General features: G+C 45.9%; 4 protein-coding genes across 11 annotated transcripts; 1 reads left to right on the top strand and 3 right to left on the bottom strand.

Moving 5' to 3' along the window:
- Positions 1-37: 37 nt before the first annotated feature.
- On the bottom strand, positions 38-13,124 carry LOC108143212 (SRSF protein kinase 3). 7 transcript variants are annotated; one of them, XM_017267499.2, is made up of 8 exons: positions 11,563-13,123; positions 6,237-6,458; positions 5,725-6,176; positions 5,320-5,657; positions 4,840-5,043; positions 2,707-3,276; positions 1,078-1,348; positions 38-1,005 (listed from the first exon to the last, which is right to left on the bottom strand). In XM_017267499.2, exons 1-8 carry the CDS (start codon positions 12,471-12,473, stop codon positions 809-811), a joined length of 3,165 nt encoding a protein of 1,054 aa, XP_017122988.1. In that variant the 5' UTR covers positions 12,474-13,123; the 3' UTR covers positions 38-808. The 7 variants fall into 7 exon arrangements, with proteins under 7 accessions (XP_017122988.1, XP_017122992.1, XP_017122990.1 ...); XM_017267503.2 differs by having other exon boundaries at positions 2,707-2,811; XM_017267501.2 differs by lacking the exon at positions 11,563-13,123 and adding an exon at positions 6,560-8,007.
- Positions 13,125-13,389: 265 nt separating this feature from the next.
- On the bottom strand, positions 13,390-19,833 carry LOC108143214 (dnaJ homolog subfamily C member 5 homolog). 2 transcript variants are annotated; one of them, XM_017267507.2, is made up of 7 exons: positions 19,595-19,833; positions 17,787-17,925; positions 17,577-17,729; positions 17,383-17,514; positions 16,240-16,302; positions 15,467-15,671; positions 13,390-14,789 (listed from the first exon to the last, which is right to left on the bottom strand). In XM_017267507.2, exons 1-7 carry the CDS (start codon positions 19,627-19,629, stop codon positions 14,767-14,769), a joined length of 750 nt encoding a protein of 249 aa, XP_017122996.1. In that variant the 5' UTR covers positions 19,630-19,833; the 3' UTR covers positions 13,390-14,766. The 2 variants fall into 2 exon arrangements, with proteins under 2 accessions (XP_017122996.1, XP_017122997.1); XM_017267508.2 differs by lacking the exon at positions 16,240-16,302.
- A 2,572-nt stretch (positions 19,834-22,405) lies between these two features.
- LOC108143218 (GSK3-beta interaction protein) lies at positions 22,406-23,309 on the top strand. The gene has a single exon (XM_017267515.2). It carries the CDS (start codon positions 22,520-22,522, stop codon positions 22,997-22,999), a length of 480 nt encoding a protein of 159 aa, XP_017123004.1. The 5' UTR covers positions 22,406-22,519; the 3' UTR covers positions 23,000-23,309.
- On the bottom strand, positions 23,075-26,042 carry LOC108143217 (ATP-dependent RNA helicase Ddx1). The gene is made up of 4 exons (XM_017267514.2): positions 25,919-26,042; positions 25,812-25,863; positions 24,070-25,754; positions 23,075-23,713 (listed from the first exon to the last, which is right to left on the bottom strand). The coding sequence occupies exons 1-4, from the start codon at positions 25,932-25,934 to the stop codon at positions 23,268-23,270; spliced, it is 2,199 nt and encodes a 732-aa protein (XP_017123003.1). The 5' UTR covers positions 25,935-26,042; the 3' UTR covers positions 23,075-23,267.
- Positions 26,043-26,303: the final 261 nt, after the last annotated feature.

Genomic DNA, 26,303 nt, shown 5'->3' with positions numbered 1-26,303 from the left:
ACCAAAATCACTACACGCTGCTAAAAAGCTGTCAATATTTGAATTTTCATCTGTATTTCTGTTAAACATTACCGATATCTACAATTGGGCTTCGTTAATTATACACATACCATATTATTGTATTAATTTTATAGAAGGTATCATTAATTATGTGATGCTGAATATTTTTCTAGTTCGTATAATTTATTTAGCATGTCTCATTTGTTTGGTTTTATTTTTGGTTTCGCATGAAAATGTTTTCCTTTTCAGTCAGTCAGTTTAGGCATCTGTTGACTTCAAAATTGTCGTCATTGTCTTTTGTTTTTTGTTTTTGTTTCACTTGTTTCTCATTTAATAAAAAATATATATATGTATGTATGTATGTATATGCTTATATGCACGTTGTCGAAATAAAAACTTGAAAAACATTATGCGCAACTTCTCGTGTTTGCTATCGTCGTTAAAAATAAAATCGCTTCTTTAGTAATTACATTTTAAAGCTCTCAAGTACAAAAATTAAAAAGCTTAAAAAATTCCCCGCGTAACGGCCTCTTCACATGTTGTGTGTGTGTATAAGGTGTGTGTGTATCGAGTCCTATAATGCTAACTTTCCTTCATCGGATCTCCTTGCTATCGTACATATATATTATTCCTCTTTATAACAAAGTGGTTTGCATATAAAAGTTAAGCCTAGAAATACAATACGAGTACGAAATATGTACGTATGTTATGCATGTATTACTTAAGTGTGCCCGTGTGTCAGTTGTCTTCTGCTTGCAGCTTCTTCTGCGCGAATTCTTGAGCATCTAGACGAACCTTAGACGAACTCCTAGACGAACTCCTCCTGCTCCAGCCACGGATGCTGCAGGCACTCGGCTGCCGATGCGCGTATGACTGGATTGTACTCCAGCATGGGCAGCAGGAAGTCGGAGAACTTCTTGGCCTCCACCGGATCCCAGTCATACTTCTCCACCAGCACGTTCTTCAGACTCCAGGGCTTCAGCTTGGTGATGTTCCTCAGGCTGCCTGCAAACGCAAATCGCCGCGAGGCTGTTACCCCACTCTGTCCGTCGGATATCTACCGCCAGCGATACCTACCATAGCTGGTGAAGTACTTCAGGCCGTGCTTGCCCCGCAGGATCACCGACTGCGGAATGGAGCCCAGCAGCTCGACGATGTGCGCCAGGTGGTCCTCGTCCCGACTGTACGACTCGCCGGCGTGCGGGTCGAACAGGTAGTCGCCCGTGGCCAGCTCGAAGGCCAGGCAGGCGGTGCTCCAAATGTCGGCGGTATAGTTGTACGGCGCACCCAGCAGCACCTCGATCGATCGGTACTGACGCGTCTGGATGTCCTCGGTGAAGTGATGATACTGGGGGATACAAATAAAGTCAGTTTTATTTTATAACTTTAGCAGAGGATATTCTAATTTCATTCAAAAGTATGCAACTCAGTGAAGGAGACGTTACAGACCCTTTAGAGTATATATATTCTTGATCAGCATCGATAAGGGAGTCCGACTGTCCGTTCGTCCGTTTCTACGCGAACTAATCTGTCAGTTTTAGGGCTATATTTCCCAAAACTGGTCTTTCTATGGAAGGTAGTACAGAAGTCGGAACGAGCCGTATTGGATGACTAAATCATATAGCTCCCATGGGAACAATCGGAAAAAATATATATATAACTTCTGTTTTTTTTTTTATATTTATCAATATATATATAGTAATGGTTAGACATTTGAAAATTACGTTTTTCATATCATTAAATTCGGACGACTATATCATAAAGCTCTCGATTAAAGAAATTATAAAAATAAATAAAAAAAATTCAACTTCGCTGATTTTTAATTTTTAGCATTCATTAAAAATAAAGTAATATTTTAGGAACATTTTTTTTTTATTCTTCTGTCTGTCCCTCTGTCCGTCCGTTCTATGCAAACTAGTTTCTCAGTTTTAAAGCTAAATGGATATAGTTTAAACAAAAAACTTCTTTTTTTCAGGTAGTATATAAATTAGGAATAATCGGATTAAAAATAGACATTTTTCAATTTCAGAAATACATTTAAATTTTATAAATAGTGGACTTTTCTAAGGCCATTGAAAAGATCCGTAAAATGAATAGGAAAATAATTAGAAAATGGACTGAACTTAGTTGTTTCTATAAATTAAATTTAAATTAGGTTTTTCATATCATTAAATTAGGACGACTACATCATAAAGCTCTATAAAAAAAATTATAAAATTAAATAAAAAAATTCAACTTCGCTGATTTTTAATTTTTAGCACTCATTAAAAATAATGGTTGCATTTTTTAGAAATATGTTTTTTTTTCTGTCTGTCCCTCTGTCCGTCCGTTTTATGCCAACTTGTTTCTCAGTTTTAAAACTAAATAGATATAGTTTAAACAAAACTCTTTTTTTCAGGTAGCATATAACTTAGGAATAATCTGATTGAAAATAGATATTTTTCGATTTCAGAAATACATTTAAATTTTATAAATAGTGGACTTGTCTAAGGCCATGGAAAAGATCCGTAAAATAAATAGGAAAATAATAAGAAAATCGACTGAACTTAGTTGTTTCTCAATATAAATTAAGTTTAATACAATTTTATAAAAATCGAACAACACTCTAATATAGCTTTCGAACAAAAAAGTTACACCTTTACGCCTTAAAATCGATCACACTCGAGGGTAAGAAAGTATCCTGTTTTTAAGAATCAAGGTACTCACGTCGTAGCAGGCGTTGCCCAAGTCGGCGATCTTCACGCGGACGTTGCTGTTGTTGATGAGCGACTGGATCGTGTATGTGTTGTTCTGGCTACTCTGACTCTGGTTCTGCGAAGGAATGGCATTGGCATTGACATTTAGTTTAGCGATGGCTGGTGTCGTTGTTGTTGTTGTTGTTGTTGTTGTTGTCGCGGAGATTGTCGATGTGCTTGTTGTTGTATGATCGCCATTAAGGAGCTCAGTGATTGCGGTTGCTGTTGCTGTACAAGTTGTACTGGTAGTTGGAGCTTTTGGAGCTGTTGCAGTGGGCGCTGTATGCGTAAACGAGGGCGTGCACGTGCTGTGGGGCGTGGCAGAGGCTGTGGCGATGGCGATGGAGAGTGTGGCACTTGGAGGGGCGGAAGTGAAGGCTGTATCGCTACAGGTGTTCGTGTTCGTGTTCGTGTTGGTAAGACTGTATTCGTTGGGCAAGGACGTGCACGTGCTCGAGTTGATCTTGGACTTGGCTATCGTGTGGGTGTTGTGGGTGTTGTGGGAGGGACAGGAGGTGTTGGTGGAGTTCGGGGTGGGCAGCTGCACCGTGTGTACACAGCGTAGTGTTGCATACAAATTGGTTCACACAAAGAAAGGAAGAAAAGAATACACAATGTTGGTTGCTTATTGTAGGTTTCTCTAGTTGGTGCGTATAACAAAACACATACGGCATGGAGATCAAAACTGGGATTCTCTGTTGAAACCCCAACGGTGATCACCACTGATTAGTAGCTCAACGGAATACTCTAGTGTTGGGTAAACTCGATCACTTTGGTGAACAAGTTCAGTTGCTCACTTTTTATGGAGTGAACAAACTCACTCACTTTGATCACTCACTTGTTGAGTTTCTCACTTGTTCAATTATTTAGTTGTTCAGTTGCTCATATGTTCAGTTGTTCAGTTATTCGGTTGCTCATTTGTTCAGTTTTTTTATTTTCTCAGTTATTTAGTTGTTCAGTAAATCAGGTTTGCTTACAAAATTCACTTGCTGACAATTTTTTTGGTATTCATGATGTCTTATTTGGCCAATGTTATTGTTAACATCCCTCTTATCAAAGAATTCAATATCAGTACATTGTTAAATGTCGTGTTATTTCAGATCATATAAATATTTATGAAGGTAATATAAGGAAATAACTAGTCAGCAAATAAAACAATTCAGCGAACAAAGATCATTAAACAACTGCTTTACTGAATAACTGAGCCACTGAACTGAACAAATGAACTGAACAACTAAGCAACTGATCAAATGAGTAACTGAACAGTTGCAAAAGTGAACAATTGAACAAGTGAGCAACTGAACAAGTGAGTTACTGAGCAAGTGAGCAAAAAAAACACAATTATTTAGTTTCACTCACTCACTTAAGTGAACAACTCTTTTTTGTTCACTCATTCATGAGCAACCCAACTCTAGAATACTCAGATCGGCATTCCGTTTTGATTTAATATAACCATATATTTGAGTACGACATCGGTTATTTTAAGAACAAAGCCTACACATTAACCTACATCATTCACACAGTTGTGGTCAAAATAAGTTTACATTTATTTTAAATAGGTATGTATATAAATATGCATTAAAGTTGTGTATTTTGAAGTACAAATATTTGTATTGTAATTGATTTTCCAATTTTAATTATTAAGTTATGAGCTAAAAACCAATTTATAATTCATATAAACTCAAATTTCATTCGTTAAAATACTTTGTTTGTCTAGAAAATTGATTAATTAATTTGTACTTATCAGATTACTTTGACCGCAACTGGATATTTACACCAAGAAGGTTTAAAATTAACAGGTAATAATGGAAGCATTAAGCATTGGGGTAAAGCCCGTGGCACAAAACATCTAAAGCTGGCAATGTCCACATTCCATCAAGCATTTGGCTTTCGTTCCAGGAGTTAATAGACGAAATTAGGCATGTGGGATAATTGTGGGTGTGGGGCAAACAAATGTGAACTAAAGATTGGAAGTCAGAATCGGTAAGTAAGCAGCGGAGGCGGGGTATCCCCCTCATGGCAAAACATATAAAGCTAAATCGAAAAGCGAACTCTAGGGACCGGGTTACCACTAGCGCCTATCCCACATCCAAACGCACATTACCTCAGGGACCTTGACCTCGCTAGGATTGGCCTCGGGTTCGGTTTCGGTTTCAGTTTCGGTTTCGGTCTCGGTTTTGGGCTCGGTTTTGGGCTCGGTTTCGGACCCAGGCTCGGGCTCGGGCTCGGGATCGGTGGGCGTGTCGGTGGCCATGCTCTGCTCGCCCAGCGTGTCGGACTCGGCACCTTCCTCACAATCCCCAGAAGACTGTTTCGGGGTCAAACCAAAAACGCGAAAATAAAACAAACGAAACGAAACGAATAAGAATAAGAATAAGAATTTCGTGTTTCTTCGGTGTGCAGCAGTGTTTGGTGTTGCAGGTGGGTCACAATATGAAGAGTGCAAATGCTTGGCATGCACACCACGACGGGTAATCCTGGCCAGAGCTTTCGAGTGTGGGGGGGGGAGGGGCAGGGGCAGGGGCGACTGGAGACCTGTTGACCAGTTGACCTATTGACCCGGTCACACTGGAAACAAACTCACCTTGGCAGTGATTTTCTTCTCGGCTCGATAGCGGTTGCTCAGACTCGCCGATCCGCCGAGGCCTCCGTTGCACTCGCTGTCCCCCAGCAGACTGGAGTACTTGGAGGCCAACGAGGAGGTGGTGTTGGAGTTGAGCGTGGACGAGGTGGTGGTGGTGTCTTCTTTGTCCAGCGAGGACATGATCACGGCTGCGAGCGGCGTCGACGAGCTGGAGTTGTTCGCCGTGCTGTTGCTGTTGCTGGTGTTTGTGGTGTTGTTGGTGTTGGTGTTGACCGACCCATTCGGCTCAATCAGTGGCCACTTGGCCCGCGACTTGGTCTGCTTCTCGATGGAGCTGACTGGGGAAGCACAAAGTCATGGCTACCATGGATCATGGTTGAATGATTGAAAGGCGGTTCTACTCACTGTACGAGTCGGGGAAGTCGGCACCCTTCACCCGCAGACTGTTGATCTCGTCGTCGATCTGCTGGTTCATTGCGGCCGCGTTGTCGATCACCAGCAGGATGTTCTCCGGCTTGATGTCCGTGTGGATGATGCTGCACTTGCTGTGCAGGTAGTCCAGTCCCTCCAGCACCTGGCGGATGATGTTGCGCACCTGGGCGATGGCCAGCCCCTGGTAGTTGTTCTTCACGATCAGCTTGTACAGGCTGCAGCCGAGTGCCTCGAAGACCAGGCACGTGTGCATCCCGTTCACGCCGCGCACCGTGAAGTGGTTCATCAGCCGCACGATCCGCTCCCGCTTGACGTCCATGGGATCGGCATCGCGGATGGCCTCCAGCAGCCTGATCTCATCCGCCGCGGTCTCGATGTAGTGCGGAGCACTCTTCACCACCTTGAGGGCCACGTACTTCTCGTCTCTGCGGGACAGGAGATGTGCGATTGGTACCTTGTCATGACTCCCGAGGCGAAACACTCACTTGAGATCCCGGCAGAGCCAAACCGTGGAGAAGTGGCCCCAGCCCAGTTTGCGCACCACGCGAAACCGATTGTCGAAGATGTCCCCGATGACCACCGGGTGGTAGCCACCGCGACAGTACTGAGAGGCGTCCTCCTGCTCCTCGTCCGAAACGTAGAGGCTGCTGTCGGACGAGTCCGGGTAGATTTCGTCAGTGGTGCTCAGCGTTCCGCGGGGCTCCGATCTAAAAGTAGATTGGAAAGTTGAGTGAGTTTAGAACTTTTCGAATTCGAATTCTGTCTTCCAAAGAGCATAGGTTATAAGGTCCCCCCCCCCAAAACACACTTAAACTCGGGATGTTCCTCGTCTGCATCTGCGTTGGCATCCTCCTCTCTGACCGGCTCTGGCAACTGAGGCAACTTGATGGTGAGCGGCTGCTCCCGCGGCGGCAAGTAGGTGTCCAGGACCACTTCTCCGGGCGACACGGGCTCAAAGATCAGGGCCAAATGCCGGTGGTGCTTGGGCCGCTGGGACTGGTGGCGCAGGGCGACGAGGATGGGGCCGGCGGAGACGCAGTTACGCTTCTTGGTGAACCGCTTGCGCCGTTTCTTCTCCTCCACCTCCAGCAGGGCCTCGGTGGCCGCCTCCTGGGCGGCGCGCTTCTCCTGCTCCGACACAAAGTTGAAGTCGCGGCTCAGCTCCTTGGCCACTTCGGAGGTGGCGTCCAGGGACGGCTGCGGTCCGGCGCCGCAGCTCCACAGGCGCAGCAGATGCATCAGGAAGAGGAACAGCAGCAGCAGACTGCCCTGGAGCACGCCCACGAAGATCGGGTCCTGGGCGAGGGTGGCCACGATGTGCCGGCCCAGCTGGGTCAGATCGCCGGCCACGGAGGCCAGCAATTGCAAGCGCTGCAGACAATCCGGGTAGAGATCGAACCACCAGTGATCCAGCAGGGTCCACCTTGTGACATTGGCCTCCACGGGGCAGGTGGGGAGTGGCCCCCAGCCAGCCATGGTGACTCGCTTCACTGCTTGATTCGACAATTGTACTTCCTCCTCGGCGTTCGCGCGTTCATGGCCCCCGCTGCAGTAACGGGGGGCGGCTGTGGGCTGTGGGCGTGCGTGTGGGCGGGAGGGCGGACGACGACCTTGACTTTTGTAGGCCTAGGCCCCAACTTGCATCACGGACACCCCCAAACGAGTTTGGTCGAAACTCAAACACTGGGCTGGCACACACACACACACACACACGCGCGCACACACACACCCCTTACATAACAGTGGACCGCGCGGGGTAAATAAATAAAATATCGCACAGCGGAAAAAAAAATGTGAATTATGAAAAGTATCTGTATCTGCGCGAGTATCTTTCTTCGCTCGTCCGATTCGTTCAGTCGCGTCCGCGAGAATGTCGAAATGCTTTTCGCTTTTCACTTTTCACATTTCGGTTCTCGCTTTTGTTTTTGCCGCCTCTTCCTGAGCGGTTCAAGGCGCAGTCGTTTCCAACTCGCGCGAGTATTTTCTGTTATTTCTGTTCCGTTCGCTTCGGTTCTGCTCTGCGCTGCGCTGCTCTGCTCTGCTCTGCCTTTTTGTCACAACTAAGTTTAGTCTTCGTCCGCTCTCCTTTCGTCCCAATCCCCCCTTTGGCCGCCCTAGATCACCTAGAATCCGTGCCCACCGATAGTTTTCCGTAAAGTGTTACATTGAGAAAAACCCAAGAGCACGACAAATTTCAGATAATATATACATATAATAACATCTTCTGTCTCCCAATTTCTATCGAGTATGTCAAAGAAATAATGTTCGGGAAAATAACAACAGATAACAAGTTGGAATTGGGTTGGTCTGGTCAACTTGATTTAAGTAAATAAATTGATTTAAGTAGTACGTGCTTTTTTGGCAACAAAGTATTCAAATTGACGGATAGAGCGAAGGTCCTAGTCCTACTAATTAGTCCTTGCATTCTACGCTTTACGCGTAACTACCCCTAGATGTAATATTGTATATCATATATAATGTTATCCATTTCTTAAATCCCGAATCTACTGTCAAATATTCTTATTCTGAGCAGTAAAGGACAAGAAAAACTATTTAAAAAATTAACCTTTTTTATACTAAATTAAATAATATTTTGAGCTAAAAAGTAGATTCAATATATTAAGAATATCTGTGTTTGCTAATATTAAAAAAAATATTTTTTTTCATTCGCGAGAAGATAAAAAAGGGGTTTTAAACCTCTAGTTTCTTTGTCAATGTTGCTTGAAATTGTATATTCACAGTTTACCCTCTCTTATTCCGTAGGCACCCAAAACGATCTTCTGGAAAGTGATTCTACATAGTTGTGCAGTTTAAGTAATATTTTATCAAACTACAGGCGCTTTTTTCCGCTGTGTATTTTCTGCTGGCGTCATTATCCAATGTACTTCATCAAGTCGATGTCGTTGCCGTCGTTGTTCGGCGCCTTGGTCGGTCATGGACTGCACCACACCAGGAAAGAATCCACCAGCACCACATAAGCACACACATGCGGGGCCCATCCACATCAACATCACCATCATCATCATCATCATCATCATCATCGAGTTCCTCTAGATTTGCCGGGCACCGTGCCAAGTTTGCCCTCGCCCATGTGGATGAGTGTTCGACAAGCAGGATTTCAAATACCTCGAATTCCAGAAGGTTTCGAAACCACATCGAAAGGTAGCTTTTCGAGCGTTCGGTTGCGATTGAAAAGTCCCCGCAATGCAATTGCAGCCCGCCTCGTGCACAATATGCAAATGTTTGGGCTCACAAAATGACTAACCAGACTTTATTGATTTTTGCCACCCCTCCTTACTTGGGCAAGTCTAGTAAGTCTTTGTTCCCAATGGAGCTAGAACGACTCCTTTAAAGGCGAACCTCTTGAGTCACCCTATGTCGAACGCACCCTACTCGGCGCTGTAACCTCCACATTACTATTTATAGGCGCCCGAAGATGCATATAAAATCGCTGAGGAAATCAGTGCGAAAACAGAGCATCTAGAGGCAGAGAAACGTCATCGTTTTGCTCGATTGCACTGAGTTTTTGCGATTTCGTGGGCAGACGTGGATGGTGGGGATGGGGGGCGGTGGTTTCGGGGTGGTTGGGGATGCCTGTTGGTTACCCACTGGCGTCACGTGGTGCCAACTTGCGGTTAAGGCAAATTAAAAACGTAAACAAACCGAGCGGACAGCGTAAGGGAAGTAATGGGGGCGGTCGGCTTAGGATTACGATGATGTTGAAAGTGGGAGGTGGGAGGCAGGAGGGTGGTGGGTGATGGTAGTTCGCTTGCCACCACAATTGGAAAAAACTATGCCACACAAGTGGTATGTGGGTGATGTGTGGAATTGTTATCCCATTTTGGGTTTCACTTGAAAGCCAGCGCACTGTGGGACGGAGGGGATCGATCGAAAGTGCTCCACGTTTGGCCGTCTGTCACCTACCAAGGCCCACTGTACCTGCACAGTGGGAACGCAAACAGTTGGCCGGGCCAAGCACACAGATATTGAAGCCGCTCGTCACAGTTTGACGAATTTATTGGTTGTGCGAGAGACACGTGGCACACACGGAGCGTAAACTTTATTTTCATAACTTATCCGCATGTGAGTGAAATGAAAATCCAGAAAGAAAGCTTACTTCCATATACCCTTGTAGCTCTAAGAAAAATGTATTAGTTTATTCCATCACTTCCTATAAATAAAATTGTATAAACTCCATTCAACAAAAACCCCTCAAACGATTAAAAATGTCTTTATATTTGCGTTTTCAACATATTTACATTCTGGCATCAAATGTTGTGACGAAAACTGCTAATACATTGTACTAATCTTATACAAAATATTGTAAAATGTTCACTTAAGAACCGCTGCAGCAAAACAACAAGCAAAACAAGAGCAAGTTTCTTACCTATACAGGTATTTTGTCTTGTAGCGTGCCCTAATGGAAAGTCGAAAATATAAACTAGTTTACATCAAAGTTGGGTTATTACATGTCAGCAATATTAAAAACTGGTTTTCATTTCTTTGAAATTGAAAACGGATAACCATTTCTATTATTTATATTCTATTTTGCATTGCAAAATAAAAAATAAATAAACTAAAAAAAAAAATCATAGCATCCAATTTAATTATTTCAACAAAGTTCTGGAGCAATTCTATGCGTTTTTTTTTTGATGCATGTGAAAAATTTATTTAAAAACTTTCAAAAACCTTTCACTAGCTTTGTGCCTGAATAAATTTTATACCCTTGTAGAGTATTATAATTTCAGTCAAAAGTTAGCAAACGCAGTGAAGGACGCATTTCCGGTCCTATAAATTATATACAATTCCGGTTAAAATAGTAGTAGTTTTTTAGCTTTAGGATATATCAATCAAAAATATATCAACTTTTAAAATATTATTTGTATATTTTCGTGAATCTAATACGATAAACTAAATGGGGCAAAATAAGAATTTTAAATTATCATAGGTAGTTTTATCAAAGATATATAAAATTTTGTACGTTTTTAATTTGAAAAATTTTATAAACATTTTCGTTCCGACTCAAAATACAGACGAACGACGATTTTCCCTAAAATTACTACATTCAAAAGTTTATAAGTTTTCAAATTGCTTGAAAAACTAAAACAGTATCAAAAGGGTTTTAGAGTGATTTTGTTTGTTGTTTAGTTAGCATTATAATAAATATAAAGCACTTTATTTTTTCCCACTACCATGATTTGGACCGCTGCTGTACGCTCTTGATCAGGATCGACAGCCGAATCGATCATGCCATGTCCGTCTGGCTAGAGATTTGGGATTAAAAATTAGATTATGTGACGCCAAGAAATTGCGAAAGTCTGTCACTGCACAATAATATAGTAAATCATGGCAAGATTTGGACAAGAAATACCATAGCACTTCTATTACTTTGACCGGAGCTGTATATATATATTTGGTCAACATCTATTTATTTAGTCAATAACGAATAATTAATCGGTAATAAATATTAATGTTAATTTTCCAGCAGATGACGCCACCTAAACCCCGATTATTTTCAGGGAGCCAATTTATTATTTTGAAATTGGTTAGTTGTTTCCAATAGGGTATCCAATAGTCTACGTCTATAGTGTTTATTCTTGTATTATATATAATAGCTGCAAGGGTATATATACTTTGGCTTGCCTGGCACGAGCACTGAAGGAAGCACAGGTTATGAGGTGGAAATGAGCTAGAACTTGTTAATGGTCCTCCTTAGACTACATTAATCCAAGGAACAGTTAGTGCTCTGGCCAGTGACATCCCCATTACCATACCCATTACCATACCCATTCCCATTCCCAGGATACTTACAGGCTGACGAAGGGACCGCGCAGCGCCGGCATGTCCCGGCGGCGGTTGAGCGGCGGCGAGAGCGACAGCGAGAGGAAGTCCTGCTGCGCCTTGTCCTCGTCGACGATGCTGGTCGGGGTGCTGTAGATGCGCGTGGTTGGCAGGTAGCCAATCTGCTGCAGGAAGTCGTCGCGGTACGATAGCTTGGTGGTGGACTGCGACGAGGTGAGCGGCAGGGACAGCGGCGACCCGTAGAGCGGCGCCAGCGGCAGGGCCGCCGACATCGTGGCCAGCGACAGCGGCTGCTGGTAGAGTCCTCCTCCCCCGGATCCCACGCCAGGCCCCGATCCCGATCCCGATACCGATCCCGATACCGATACCGACGCCGATCCCGATCCCGCTGCAGTGCCGTTGCCATGGTGGTGCAGGTGCAGGCTGGGCGGAGGGGCGTGGAAGTGCGGGTAGGGAATGCCGTGGGCGTAGGCGCGCGACAAGTAGGGCGGCGTGACGACCTTGTCGTCGAAGCTGCGCCGGAAGCTGAAGCCCTTCAGCGAGTGGCTGTAGTTGCGGTGCGAGAGCGGTGAGCTGCCCAAATCGATGCTGGCCGCCGGTCCGAGGACTCCGCCGCTGGCCGTCGCCGTGGCGCTGCCCAGCATGCTCAAGGCGGGCGACGTGCGCAGCTGGGGACTGCCGCCCACGCCCACGCCCACTGCCACTCCTACTCCCACTCCAACCCCGCCCCCTGCTCCGGACGCCGTGGTGGTGGCGGCGGAGAGCGGAGGCGAGATGGCGCTCAGCGTGGAGATGCCGCTGTCGCTGCTGCAGATGCCGGCCGGCAGAGAGGAGTGGGTGGGCGAGATGAGGTGGGGATGGTGTTTGCCGTTGGCATTGGCGGAGCCGACGAGTCCGCCCATTCCGCCCATGCCGGCCATGCCGCTGCTGGGCAGTACCGGCGCCAGGGTGCTCCTCGTAGTGGTATTTTCTGCGCGAGATGAGTGTCCTATCCGGGTCCGGATCCGGATCGATGTCCGTTCGGGCTGATCCCTGCCTGGTCCTAGAAGCAGCTTCCTCGCGTCCGGGTCCTCATCGCTGGGCGGCGGCTGCCTTTGATCCTGATCCTGTTCCTGTTCCTTTTTCCGGCTGGCACTTGGTGTAACATACTTTTGTGCGTAGGAAAATCAATGAGGCCCGTGCCTAAAACATTTTAATGCATTTTAAGCAGCGTTTTTCTCGCTTTGTAACCCAAATTGCGCATGAAAAAAAAATAAGTAAGGCGAAAAGCCACACACACACACTCGAACAAACTCGCACACACACTGCCACGAACTGGTTCGCGAAGGGGGTTTTTCCACGGCTTTTCCCCCCAACTTGGCCCACTCGATTCCGTTGCTCACGTGAAGATACGCGTCCGTAATCTAGTTAACGGCGGAATTGATTTATCCTCGACAATTAACGCGAGCACATCACATTTTCCAATTCTGTATTTTTGACAGGAAACAGCAGCAGCAGGAAAAGTGGAAAAGTATTTTCCTTTGTCCGGACCTCACTCGAACTCTCCGACGGACTGCCCTTCGGGTTCTGTCACTGCGGCGGACAACTCTGCGGCGAAGTTTAGAGAGTCCGGGGAGCGGGCAGTGCGCATGTGCCGGCGGTCGTCGTCCGTTAGCTATTACTGCCCGAAAACGAAACAAAACAAAGCCCAACGGAGAGAGTGAAAGCTGGCAGCAGTCAGCTGCGCCGACGAAAGTTCATCCCCAGCACGGGTTTGTTTACCATCCTGGCGGAGCTTTTGCGAGGTGATGGAGGTGGTCGGGGGTAGAGGGTAGAGGGTAGAGGAATTCAACAGCCTTGAGTTTGTATAGTAAATTTATTTCGGTTTCTTCGTGTTACACCAGAGTACAATTGAAATTCGGAAACAATTGTTAAGTTTAAATTTAGTTTACTTAGTATTTTTGCTTTTGACTTGTACGAACAATAAATACACACGCAAGACCGCAAAAAGTTATTATCGTTAATTGAATTTCATATTTGCATGTTTATGCTATGGGTGAGTCTGGGACCCTCGGATAAACGATCACGATCCCGATCCCGATCCCTAGTCCCGGCCCAGCGCTGATCCGCAATTATAAATGTCAATGATAAGAATGGAGCTTCTAAGTACAATATATAAAAGTTAATTACTGCTGGACTAATCGCATTCATTTACATTTAAAAGCGGGTTAACAGTTCAACGAAAACCAATCGGATACAATTAATTTAGAAAATTATTTTAGAATACATATGTGCAATACTTTCGGGGGATACAATCGAACTTTTGATTACTCGTATTTAATTTATATATTATATATATATATATATAAAGAGGGATTATTAATATCTGTTATATAATTTATCTTCCATTAAGTTTCGCCATCTATAGTGTCCTTCATCGTCCTCCCCTGCGTGACTGTGTGATGCTTAATTGCTTAACTCGACTTATTTACATTTGCATTAGAATCGGATCGGAGCAATCGGCTCGACAAATCATCTTCTTTACATAAGTAGCTCTTTCTGGCTTCAACAATTCAGTGCAAATTAACAGAAACAATCGGTGAAGGCGATCAATTGCGAACAATTAGCTAGACTAGGCGACAGGCGACGACACAAATGCAAACTAGATACACATATCATATACATATATATAATTACAGTGCCTCTCTTCGCGAGAAGTCGATTCATTGTCCACTGCGGCGGAGCTCGCCGTAAGGGATCCGATCCCCAAGCAAATGTCTAGGTGAACTCCCGATGTACAAATTAATAGACAGCGCAGGTGTACTTAGCGTGGCTGGTGGATGGTGGATATAGTGGTGGAGATGGTGTTGGCTGAGCAGCCTGGCTATCGATTCGAGTTGCATATGGCTGCGGCTGAAGAGCTAGCCAACTGGCCTACACAATGGAATTGGTGAAACGATTATCCGAAGGCCACAAGGCCGCCGGCACGTAAGACTGTTTAAAATTAGAGCTAAGTGCTACGACTTAAAATAAATACATAGGTTTATATGTTTACTCGCTTCAACATATCGCGCATCTTAAAAACAGCTTTAATAATTAGGATATATATCTGGTTTTCTCTTTCGGTTACGATTTAGGGTTTTGTATTTTCTGTGTCTGTATCTGTATCTGTATCTGAATGTGTGGCGTACGCATGCACATGGGGCTTGGGTTTGATTCGCTCGCAGCACTTGACTAATATTTTTGATTAACCATATCTATAGGTGAGGAGAGAGAGAGAGGGAGAGAGAGAGAGAAAATAGTAGACAGTGATAAGTGAGAATAAATCAAAATAACGCGTTGCATAACAAACGATAAAATCAAAGTAAACCAATCAAACTTAGGCTACATGAATTTGACAGACGTTGATTTCTTAATGCGTCATACAGATGGTAAATATGATAATCCAACGAAAGCTTGCAAAACACTGAAAAGGGGTCTTGAAAACGGTCCTTTCAAAAGTGGGTATTCGGAAACGGCTGCCACAGACCTAGGGAATATGGGGGTCGGTCAATCAATCGATCGGGCAGTGTGTGGTTAAAGGATTTTGCATGCATGTCTATGTAGGTGGACCCCATCTTCGCGTGGACGTATGGTTGTGTCTGGGCATGTGTGAGACGTTACACACACAGGGAGTGTCTAAAAAATACCCTGCAGAATGCAGAATGCAGAATGCACGCGCTTAACTGCTAGGCGGTGTTAATCTGATCGCTGGACGGGCTACGTCGAGAGGTGACTGAGTGCCTGCGCCACCAATCACCTGTCCAGCGACCGAAGGTTACAATATTTGTTCGATTTATGCACAATATCAAGTTCGATGGTCAGAGACGCTAGACTGGCTGCCTCCTCTGCGGGCTGGCTGAGAGGCTGACTGCTGGAGCGACTGTTTATATACCTGGCGTGTAAGTGGTCTGCTCCGTGGTGTTCAGCGATGTGTTCTCGTTGGCTGCCACGGGGGCACCGGTGAAGGGGTTGACTCCCACGGCTCCACTGGGCGGCGGCATGGCGAAAACGGGCTGTCCTCCGGCCTGCTCGCGCGGCTGTGAGGTCACGGGGGCTCCGCCCGCTCCAAGGTTCACGTCGTCGAGATCAGCGTCCTCCTGCGGCACACACAAAAACACGGATTAGTTCAACTTTAGCTTTAAGTTAAAGGGGCGCGAATATTTTTGAGAGCTTGGAGGGGTGGTCCCTTTGGCAATGTTTAGTCAATAACATTAGGTGGGTGAGCAGCTGTCTACAAGCCGTGATCGCTAATCTACATTTAAGCTACGATTATATTACTGATGTGCTTACGGTTACGGGACACTTCAAGCCAAATACTACAAAACTATAATCAGCCAGATGACACAGCAACGCAAGAAAATCATAACACATTTACCCAAGCATTTACAGCAGAAGGATCAGATCAAAGAACATTGCCTTTTTGTCATCTCTTCGTGGGGGCTTCGATCGAGTTTATTTTGCGACTAAATGTTAGTAGGACTTGTTCCCTTGGAACATATCGATTTTGATTGTTCACCATTTGAGTAGAGTTCGGATTGGGTTAATGTCGTTGCGTTAGTTAGTTGGTTGGTTGGTGGGTGGGTTGGTTGTCGGGAGGTGGCAGGTGATGCTGACCCGAGCTCATGCGGTACTCGTGCTGATATCATTTTCGATTCGCATACTTACAAGGCGTGGCGGCTGTCCCAAGTGCGGTGGCATATCGTTGACCTCTCGATTGCCATCAGGGCGCTGACGGCGCGGTCGAGAGCGAGTGTGTGGTGGTTGTGGGTGGTAGTAGGTGGTGGATATGATGAGTCGATCGCAAAGAGTTTTGAGAAAAAAAAAAATGTTAAACAAAAATAGAAACTTAAATCGTCGGCTTCTCTTTCTTAGCTTGCAAACAAACAAAGGAAGAACGCTGCAGAGATGTAGGTGCAAACTAAAACCGAATGCGCAATGGGAGACGTAAAAACAAGAAAAGCAATCGTGGACGAAATCAAAATCGCTGGATTTCTGTCTGGGTTCGATGTCGCGAACACTCAGTCGCTAGAAATCCGAGTGTGTAAGTGTTTTCGTTATCGTTAGTTTACATCAAATTGATAGGGAGAGAAAACGTTGAAGCATTTGATGATTTTCGTGAAGTACACATTACAAAACAAGCAGAATTAACATGAAATTTTGAAGTGTATGTAAGGAGAACTTAACTCGAATTGATCGTAACAGTTTGTGGGTGGGTTAGTCGTGTTTACCTCTGACCCCAGAAATCAGTGTTCTGATCTCTGCCGTGTATAGAGTGTTGAGAACCAAGAACCAAGAACCGAGAACCAAAAACCAACAACCAAAACAGACTGCATACTTACCCCAACGAAAAACTAGGAAGAAAGCTGTGCAACCAGAGATTCGAGTGTTTTTGGGGTTTTAAGAGCAAACAAAGTAGGAGCGTGCCAAGAAAGCCGATAAATTATACTATTAAATTATACTAGAAAATGGTTAGTCGTTTATTGATCGGTTAAGCTGGTGGGCAAGCGTTGATGTCAGATGTAGGAGCATGTTTTTGACTAAACATTAGCTTCTCAAACGGAACAACAATATGGATCTCCTCACAAAAATCATCAAAATTGGTTTTGTGTTTAGTTGGCAACATTACAGTGTGGGTGTGGATGGGAAGCATGCGTTAGAGCCTGATTATTGGCTTTGCACCAGATTGGTTTTCTTGTTTTCTCTTTTCTCAACTAAATTAAAATGATTTCATTTAGTAGCGGACTGAGTTTAAGGGGCGGGAAGGAACTTTAATTTGCCTGCCAATTGGCCAATTCAAACATCACTCACATTCAGATGTGAATACTGATCGTGCGACTCGTTGACCGGCGGCTTGAACTTGCCGCAGCAGAAGTTGCAACAGCAGCAGCAGCAGCAGCAACAGCAGCATCCAGTGATCACAGCGCAGCAAATGAACACCGCCTGCAAGGAAGATCAGAGATTACTTAACGTGACCAGCGATGCCAATTCCACCGATTCCCTACCTTCACAGCCGGCGACGTGACCACGAAGTACGCGTTGACATTCTCCTCGCCAAACTGCTCGGCAATGTACAAGCCCAGGGAGCCGTAGTTGTCGTATATGTTGCGCTTGGTCTGGTCGCTCAGTATCGAGTGGGCCCGATTCACCTCCTTGAACTGCAGAAATTAGGGCGTTAGGAAGTGCCTATGCCTATGGACTCGTCTATACTTCACCTTATCGGCCGCATCGACATTGTCGGGGTTCTTGTCGGGATGGTATTTGAGTGCGAGTTTCCGGTACGTCTTTTTGATATCATCTCCGGTGGCTGTCTTCGGAAGTCCCAGGATTTCGTAGAGCGAGTCGCCCGATGTGCTGGATAAAAAAAAGGGAAAGTACCATTATGACGGTTGCAGAATTGTATTTTGACTGCTATTCACTGTGCGGCATTTGGAATTAGCGGCTGATAAGTGCAGTCAGATAAGACTTTGTGCCTCCTAGCGTAGTTGTACTGTCCCTCCGACATTCCTGCCGCAGCGTAAGCAGTCGCTCTCTGGGCGAGTGCGATAAAAGCCCAAGCCCAAGGCAAGTGCCTTTGGCTATGAGTCACCAACAACAACAGCAGCAGCAACAGTTAGCTGTGGCACGCGATGGTAGCGCACCCAGGTGAGCACTTGGCCCTCGGGACTTGCCCGTGCCCGCGGGCCAGGCGTTGGCATTGAGGGCGTCCAGGTCGCAAGCAGATGGCATTGCTGGCTCGGCAGCAGGGTCGCGTGCAGCATAAATTGCACCCTTCCGCATGCACACCGTATGGATTTTCTCGAGCAGGTGGGTGCTATTTATAAGCTGGGCGCCAGCGGAGGGAAGGCAAAGCTTTGACTCTGCGAGCTGATAAGACGGCAAGCGCTTGACAAAGTGGTTGAGGACCACGATGATGAGGGTGATTAGGGGCTCAAGCGGATGCAAGCCCAGGGTCAGTGGGCAGTGGGCGGTGGGCGACTGCACAGGGCCAAGGACGCTGGCAGGCGTCACTACAGGCGTCACGGCAAGGCGCATTCCATTGCCTTGGCTGTCCAAGCCCAGAATTGGGCCAAATAGAAGCGGTTCGTGCTGGCGTTACTCATACCAGGTCGAAGGGCTATAAAACTCTCTGGCTGATAACGGGCTCCGGCTTGTTGGCTGGTTGGCTTGTTGGCTGGTTGGCGAACGGATCTGTTATCGCTCACTTATAGCCAATTCTGTATGTGTTGCACGCAAAGCCAATATAAATATACTAGTACGCTGCCCCGACTATAAGGGTACCCAGTATCGCGAAATTGCAAAATTCGATGCCTTGACAGGCGGCGTACTACCAAAAGCAATCATTCATGGTAAATCCCTTTAACATGGTCAGATTTGAAACACTTTGCTACACAAACCTACTTCAATATTGGGAGTGATGTGAGTCAGTGAGTTGGTCAAGAGGCTGCCTAGTAATCTAGACCGATATCTTGACCATGTCGACGCGGCTGTCGATCAAGAATAAACATAAATGTATGGTATATACATATGTACCTGATGGGTTCGGAAACGCCTCTCTCTACCTGTTACATACTTTTGCATTAATACAGTAGACCCACTAAGCTCTACGAGTACCGCGTTTAACAGCGATTATCGAATTTGCCCTGGGACACAAATCCACGTTCGTCAAACTGCAGGAGTTTGTCCTTGGCCTTGCCCAGGACGCAATCGTTTGTCCGTCTGTCGACCTGTCTGCTCCTGCCGCAGCTGCCCAGTCTCTCCCCCCTCCCCTCCCATCCCCTCCCATCCCATCTGTGCAACACAACCCTGATCCTTATCCTTGTTTATCCCGACGCAAGGGAATAAATGCGGGGCAGGCTCGAGAAAACTTCTGCCGCGAAAAATCAATTCGACGCCGACCGCGCTGCCTGTGCGCAGCTGCTACTCACACGCACACACTGGCGGTTGTGTGTGAGTGTACTCTGCGTGTGTGTGTGTGTGCGCAGTGGAGGAAAAACGAAGGAACACTAGTGCCAATACTTACGAGAGTTTTCTTTTATCCATGCCAGGGGCGCTCATTGTGCCGCCGTGCCGTGTGTCACTTGGCCTGCGAACGGTAAATTAGCACTGCACTCGCGATCGCTGTCACACGCCCTGAATCTCTGAATCTCTGTCTGCCAAGCACCCACAACTATTCTTTAAATTGCACTTGAGTCGTTGTCGCCGCACCGATGTCTCGATTCTTTTATTTTTTTCGCAATGAAATTCTGGACGGTGTGACCGTAGCAGCGCCGTTCATAAACACCATGGAACCTCGGGAAATATACCAGACACCAGAGCAGTGCAGCCAGCTTGGCCAATTTCAGGCTAGATGTAGCATATCTGAAAATGAAGCAGCTTATACGAATTGGAAGTCGCTTTTACACTCCAGTCCCACTGGTGTTCACACAGAGCCACCATCAACCATCAACCTTCCACCATCCACCAACCATCAAAAGTCACAGTGGCGTAGGTGAAATTTATGAAGGGGGGTCTTTCACTCAATCAAACTCTTTGAAGTACTTTTTTTCGGCTCTGATTTTATTTCATGCTATGGATTAGTTGTTAAATGGTTATCTGAACTTTTAAATAATGGCTTTAATCTACTCTCTATTCAAATTGCTGCCTGGGGGAGCGGTAACTATTTAGCTATTTTGCATCAATTTTTATATTTTCATGTGGCTACGAATGAAGTGGGCAGTACTACAGTATCTGGTCCACATTTAAATAAGCTTTGTCTTTCTTCAAGTTAAAATTTTTTAAGTTGAACATAATCAGCTCTTTTTGACGCGAAAAGTCTCGATACCGATAATTCTTACGACGGCGTAATGTATCATTAGCGTTCAGCTTAGAGATCACTTGATCAATGATTAGTGATCCATCATTGATCAGTGAAAATGTTGTTCTGCTGAATACGCCCATTAGAAATGTGGTAAGAACATCGATAGTCGCCAAAAACATCGATGTTCTCAACATTTTTAACAATACTAAGATAAATGTTGATTTTTTTATGTTAACAAGATTATTATTAAAATTAAAATATTATTATTAAAATAATACGTTTGGAAAAAAATGGGCGTGGTCTTACCCTTGTACAGGTTTTTTTATTTTGGGAGAAGTTATCTTCAAAGTAAACGCAGTAGTTGTATTGAAAAAAGTTTAAACAACTCTGTAATAATGAAATCTATAACTTCGTTTTAATTAATTCGGGACATAAAGTTAACATTTTCAAAATATAGGCAAGGTCGGGTTGAGCGCGCCTTCGAGCAGCTGCACTTGCAGCTTGAATTAGTAATCTAACATTGCCCGCCTTCAGGAATGCTAGATCTGTCGGTTCGATTCTTTACGTTCTATGTTTTTCGATAGACGGGACCGTCAACCGCTCTTAATGTTTTATTTATTCGAACATTTGAATGCGAGCTAAGGCGAGAAGAATGCCTTTGGTTGAACAGATTTAAGTTTCTTTTGCACTTTGCCCACTTCTGTATTATATTGTAGCAAAGACTTTGCATTTTTTTAAACAAAATTGCCTCATCTTGCTTGGAACAAGGTTGACGCTTTCGTAAATTCGGAAATGGCAATCATTGCAGTCTTTGTCGCCTCTGAGTTTGCAAATTTGAGGTTAGAACCTAAAAAGTTATATTTCAGGAAAAGTGCGCAAAAGTGCACTTTTGCACTAATATAATAGAATAGTAATTGAATAATCTACAACATGTAACTCACACACTTTGTAGCTCTATTTAGAAAAACAACAAATCACTATAAGCTTTTAATTTTTTTACACATTTACAAACACATACATATATATTACTATTGTTGGACTGCATGCCAAAAAACTGCACTTGAATTGGTTTAGTTCTCTTTTGGTGTTAAATTAAAAAAAATGGGTTTTGGCCAAAAAATGTGGTCGGTGGCCCCAAATTGCGGAACTGTCTTCCGCGTTATCGAAACAGAAAGTACTTTAATTACTGACATGATTTCGGCCTAATGAGTGGCTGAATTGAAGGAATAAGGGTGTTAGAGCTAAAAGTGCAATCTTTTAAAAATATTAAAAATACAAAAAAAATTTTATTTTTCTGTATATTCTTTGTTTTCGTTAACTAAGTTTTACGATTTTTGATAAAAATCCCAAAAAAGCTAGACAATGCTTAAAAATAGTAAAATAAAAATTATCTTAATAATTTTTTAAGTTTTTCTGGACATTCTTTGTTTTCGTTAACTAAGTTCATTCCATTTTAGGCACTTTATAGTTGTATCAGCATTTTTCCAGTAATCACAAAATTAGTTATGAATGCCTTGTGACTGGCATTAGGGCTTTACCTTACTCAAAGAAGGTTTTTTTAGACGCACATTGTGGAAAAAGCTAAAAAAAAACAGCTAAACATTTTTTTAAAAATCCACAATTTCCGCAATTTGCCAATTTTTCCCCTTCAAAAACAACCAGATTTCACAGTAAAAAAGGCGGAATCGGCAGATTTGGTTGCATTGCTAAAAAGCCAGGTAGTAGTTGATAATACAGCTGTTTCACAATTTTGGCAGGAAACGTTTTGGGTCAAATTTTTTTTTCTATGGGAATTTTCAGCAATTTGGAGATTCAGTCGTTAAGGAGATATCCAAAATATTTATAAACTTTGGATAAAAGTTGCATGTTGGCGGTACAAATTGTAATTGTTTTCTATTTGTCTGTCGCTCTAGAAAGAATTAAGCTTTTCCCCTTGGGAAACTGTTTTTCGATCTAGTGAAGTCGGCCATTGTTCAGAGAAAACGAAAGTCGGAACGCACCACTGAAATGTACTAACGCGTGGTAGATGCCAGACAGCTGCTGTGGCATATGGAAAATAAAAGACATGTTGCGCCTGTAAAAACCGAAAGAAGTCGACTGGGATTCAATTAAAAGGCGAGCCAAAGCTTTCCGTGCGAACCTGACAGGATGGGCGAACCGAAAACCGGTGCGGAGCTTGGGGAGGAGGAGGAGGAGCAACCCTTCAACTGCGAGGAGGAGGCCAACGCCATCATCAACGATGTGAAGGCCCACGTAGCTGAGATATGCGTCTCCTCCAAACTGGCGAGCGATGCCACGCAGATCTACCTGAACATACGCACCATCGAAAGCGCCACCTGCTGCGTGCAGGTGAGCAGTCGCGGCTTCAAGATCGTCTCCTCCCAGTACGACACCATAGACGAGGATCCGCGGATCTGCGCCCTGCTGCGCTACGGACAGCACCAGGACAGCGAGGCCGATGAGCAGGAGGAAATCTTCGAAACGCCCTACGCGCTGCTGGACAAGATCAGCCCCCGCTATGTGGAGTCGTTCGGAAACCAGCTGTGCCAGCAGCTCAGACAGCTGCAGCAGATGCGGACCGAGTTCCATGAGGAGGACGAAGAGGAGGAGGATGAGGAGGAGGAGTGATGGCAAGCGGTCACCATCCACCAGCTACAACCACTCAACCGAGGCTGTTTACTCTTTAGACAGAAGATTTTAATGTTAGTTTAATTGAATGTTTACTCGTAATGGCGAAGCTAGAGCTCCGATTTCCTTAATATTTATGTGTGAGTGTGTGTGTGTCTGTGCCGCAAAAGTATTCCCGCGCGAGTTGGTCATGCAGTTGACTCATTTCACCATACCCCCCATACCCTCTCCTTGCTTAGCAAGCGAATACCGCTCCAGATCCGCTCTACTAGACCTTAAGGCGCTTCAAAAATAAAGATTGTGATTGCAACTCCAGGTCGGTCAGTTTGCGTACGGTGGGCACCAACTGCTCAACATGATCCTGATAGCCGCTGCCCGTGTTGAAGTTCTTCTGGCCGTACACCACCTTGCCGTCGAAGTCGTTGACCGGCACCTCCATGGCGCGGTCCACCTGCTGTATGGTGATGTTCAGGTGATCCTCCACCTCGGCCAGCAGATTCGGCTCGTTGTACCAGATGCAGCATCCTCGGACGTCGGTCAGATTGGTGTTGTTGCAGTTCCGGCCGCGCGACTTGCACCACTCGCCGTGGTACCACACCTTCTCCGGCACCGTGGCCACCAGGCTGATGGCCAGACCCATGCGCTCCGCCCTGCCCACGCGTCCGATGCGGTGCACATAGTTGGTCTTGTCGTCGGGCAGCGTCACATTGATCACTATGGGCGAGAAGGAACATAAACGTGTTAGGAGCAGCTAATGCAATCTATAATTTAAGAACAAAAACATCTTATTTGTTAACTAGGAAAATTAGGGGTTTCAATATAAAGTTTTATAGGATTCATAAGATGTACATAGCTCTATTTCCTCAATGGAATATGAATCCGGTGGCGAATCAAAAAATTAATTTAAAACATTTAACCAATATAAGTTGCATCGGATAATAAAATTACGTCCAATTCAATTTAGCCCTGAATTAATTTTTAGAAAACAAATAAACCCGCAATTATCCTTTTTCGTTTGCAAATATTTAAGACTATCTGTGCCTGCATTCAAGTGGAAATGAAAGACTCACTGAAGGGCAGTCCGGTGATGTCGAGACCGCGGGCCGCCACGTCCGTGCAAATCAAGAACTTGACCTGCTGCCGCTTGAACATCTCCAGGTTCTGTTTGCGCTCCTGCGGCTTGCGGTCGCCGTGCAGGCAGACACACGAGTACCGCTGGCCTCCGCGCTGACGGAGGTATCTCTCCAGGTTGTCGCAGTCCTGCTTGGTGCGGCAGAAGATGATGGCCCGGTCCATCTGGTGTTTCTCGATGGCGAGGACGCAGTACTCGCCCTTGAGCAGCTTCACGGCCTGCGACAGGGTCTCCTCGGAGCCATTAGCCGGATGGACATTGTCCCGGTCGTGGACGCCGTCGGTGTTGATTGGCTGGCGCAGCGAGTGCCAGCTTTTGTCCGCCAGTGGATCGACCAGGCAAACCACATGATGCACAGTCTCGGGCACAGCATCCTCGCCCTTCAGGTCCACCCAGGTGGGGAAGTGCATCAGGCGTTCGGCCATCTTCTTCACCTCGAAGGCATGCAGCGTGGCCGAGCAGACAACCATTTGCAGCCGCCGACCGTCCGTGGTGATCTTGGGGATTTGCTTGTGCAGACGATCGATCAGTTCGGTGTAGCCCTGCTTCAGCAGGGCGTCCGCCTCGTCCAGCACGAAGAAGCGGCAGTGGGTGAGCAGCACCAGGCCGCTGTTGATCATTTCCTCCAGCCTGCCGGGCGTGCCAACAACGATGTGGGTGCCCTGCATCAGCTGCGCCTTCTGTTCCTCCAGCCGCACGCCGCCAATGAGGAGCAGGGAGCGCACCTCGGGATTGCTCAGGTGGTACTTGAACTTTTCGATCTGGTTGTAGGTCTGCTCGGCCAGCTCCCTGCTGGGCTCTATTATAATCGCCTGGGGCGCATTCGGTGCTGGCTTGGCGGACGCGACACCAGCGGCGGGACTGGCCAGCGGATTGGCCTTACTATGCTCCGCTCCAGCCTGGCAGGCGGCCACGAATCCGTTGCCAGGAGCGTACTTGAAGTCCGTCTTGCCCAGGTTGAATTGCATTTCGGCGTTCTTGAGGACCACGGCCGGGTAGAAGGTCTCCTTGGCGAGGTTCTCCGGCAGGCGAAAGGCCACTCCCAAGTGCTGTCCGTTCTTGGTGAAGCTCACCTCCAAGCGCTGCAGGTCCAGCAGGCAGCCAATGACATCCGCCTTGCCGAAGGCTTCGCCGTAGTCGTCGAACTGGCGATTATTGGACTTCTTGCCGGTGCCGCCGAACCCGAAGCCCATGCGGCAGGTGCCCAGATCGAGGTTCGCCTGCTGCGTGGACCAGCCGACGCGACACAGGCCCTCGTCCGTGACCGTGGCCTCGAAGTAGAACTTTCCCTTGCCCCGAACTCCGGTGGTGGCCCGGCAGCCGTGCCACTCCTTGAACTCCCGCGACTGACAGCGCAGGCCATCGGGAGTGACGGCGAGGGCGTTGCCGCGGTCAAAGAACGACATGGTCCAGGGCGCCACCGATCCTCCACCTCCGCCTCCGCCCGAGCCGCCCTTTCCCCCCGCCTTTGCCTCCTCCAGATCTCGCAGGGTCTCCCACACGATCTGCAGGATGGGCAGGCAGAAGGCACCCGTTTTTCCCGACCCGGTTTCGGCGGCCATCAGCACATCGCCGCCGCCCAGGATCAGGGGTATGGCTTCCGCCTGGACATCGGTGGGCAGGCTGTAAATTGAGCGGATTAGTGTATACATAAGGACACTTTATTGTTTTTCTCCTCACGTCCAGTCCAATTCATCTGTGGCCTTTCCCAGCTCCGGGAGCACGCCGAACTCTGCGGAAGAGAATAGGTTAATTTTCATTTTTGTGATATAAAGATTTTTACGCACCCTCGAATGCAGTCATTTTGGGAATAATTTTTAATTCTCTTTTTTTGCTGCTTAAAAGCCGGCTGATTTATTTGGTGAATTAAGTTCAATTTGGAAGTGGTTCGCGGCTGAACCAGTTAAGGAACCAACATTTTGAGGTGCTGCCAACTTATTCGGGCAAGAATCTAAGAAATTGATAAAAAAGAAAAAAAAATTCCCCCAAAAGGCATTTAAATAGTTGAGCACAAAGAATAATAATTTAAGTATTCCCTAAAAGAGTAAATCTCTGAAATTCTGAAAGTATTTGCTACCCACTGATGTATGATAGAGAGTTGATGCGAACTTTTTTTTCTTTCTTTCTAGCAGAAGTACTTCCTGTGGAAGAAAAAGGCGTTACAGACAGGTG

This window comes from Drosophila elegans, unplaced genomic scaffold (assembly GCF_018152505.1).
Source record: "Drosophila elegans isolate 14027-0461.03 unplaced genomic scaffold, ASM1815250v1 contig_208, whole genome shotgun sequence".
In the NCBI taxonomy this organism is placed as follows: domain Eukaryota; kingdom Metazoa; phylum Arthropoda; class Insecta; order Diptera; family Drosophilidae; genus Drosophila; species Drosophila elegans.
This window is presented reverse-complemented; position numbering and strand designations above follow the sequence as displayed.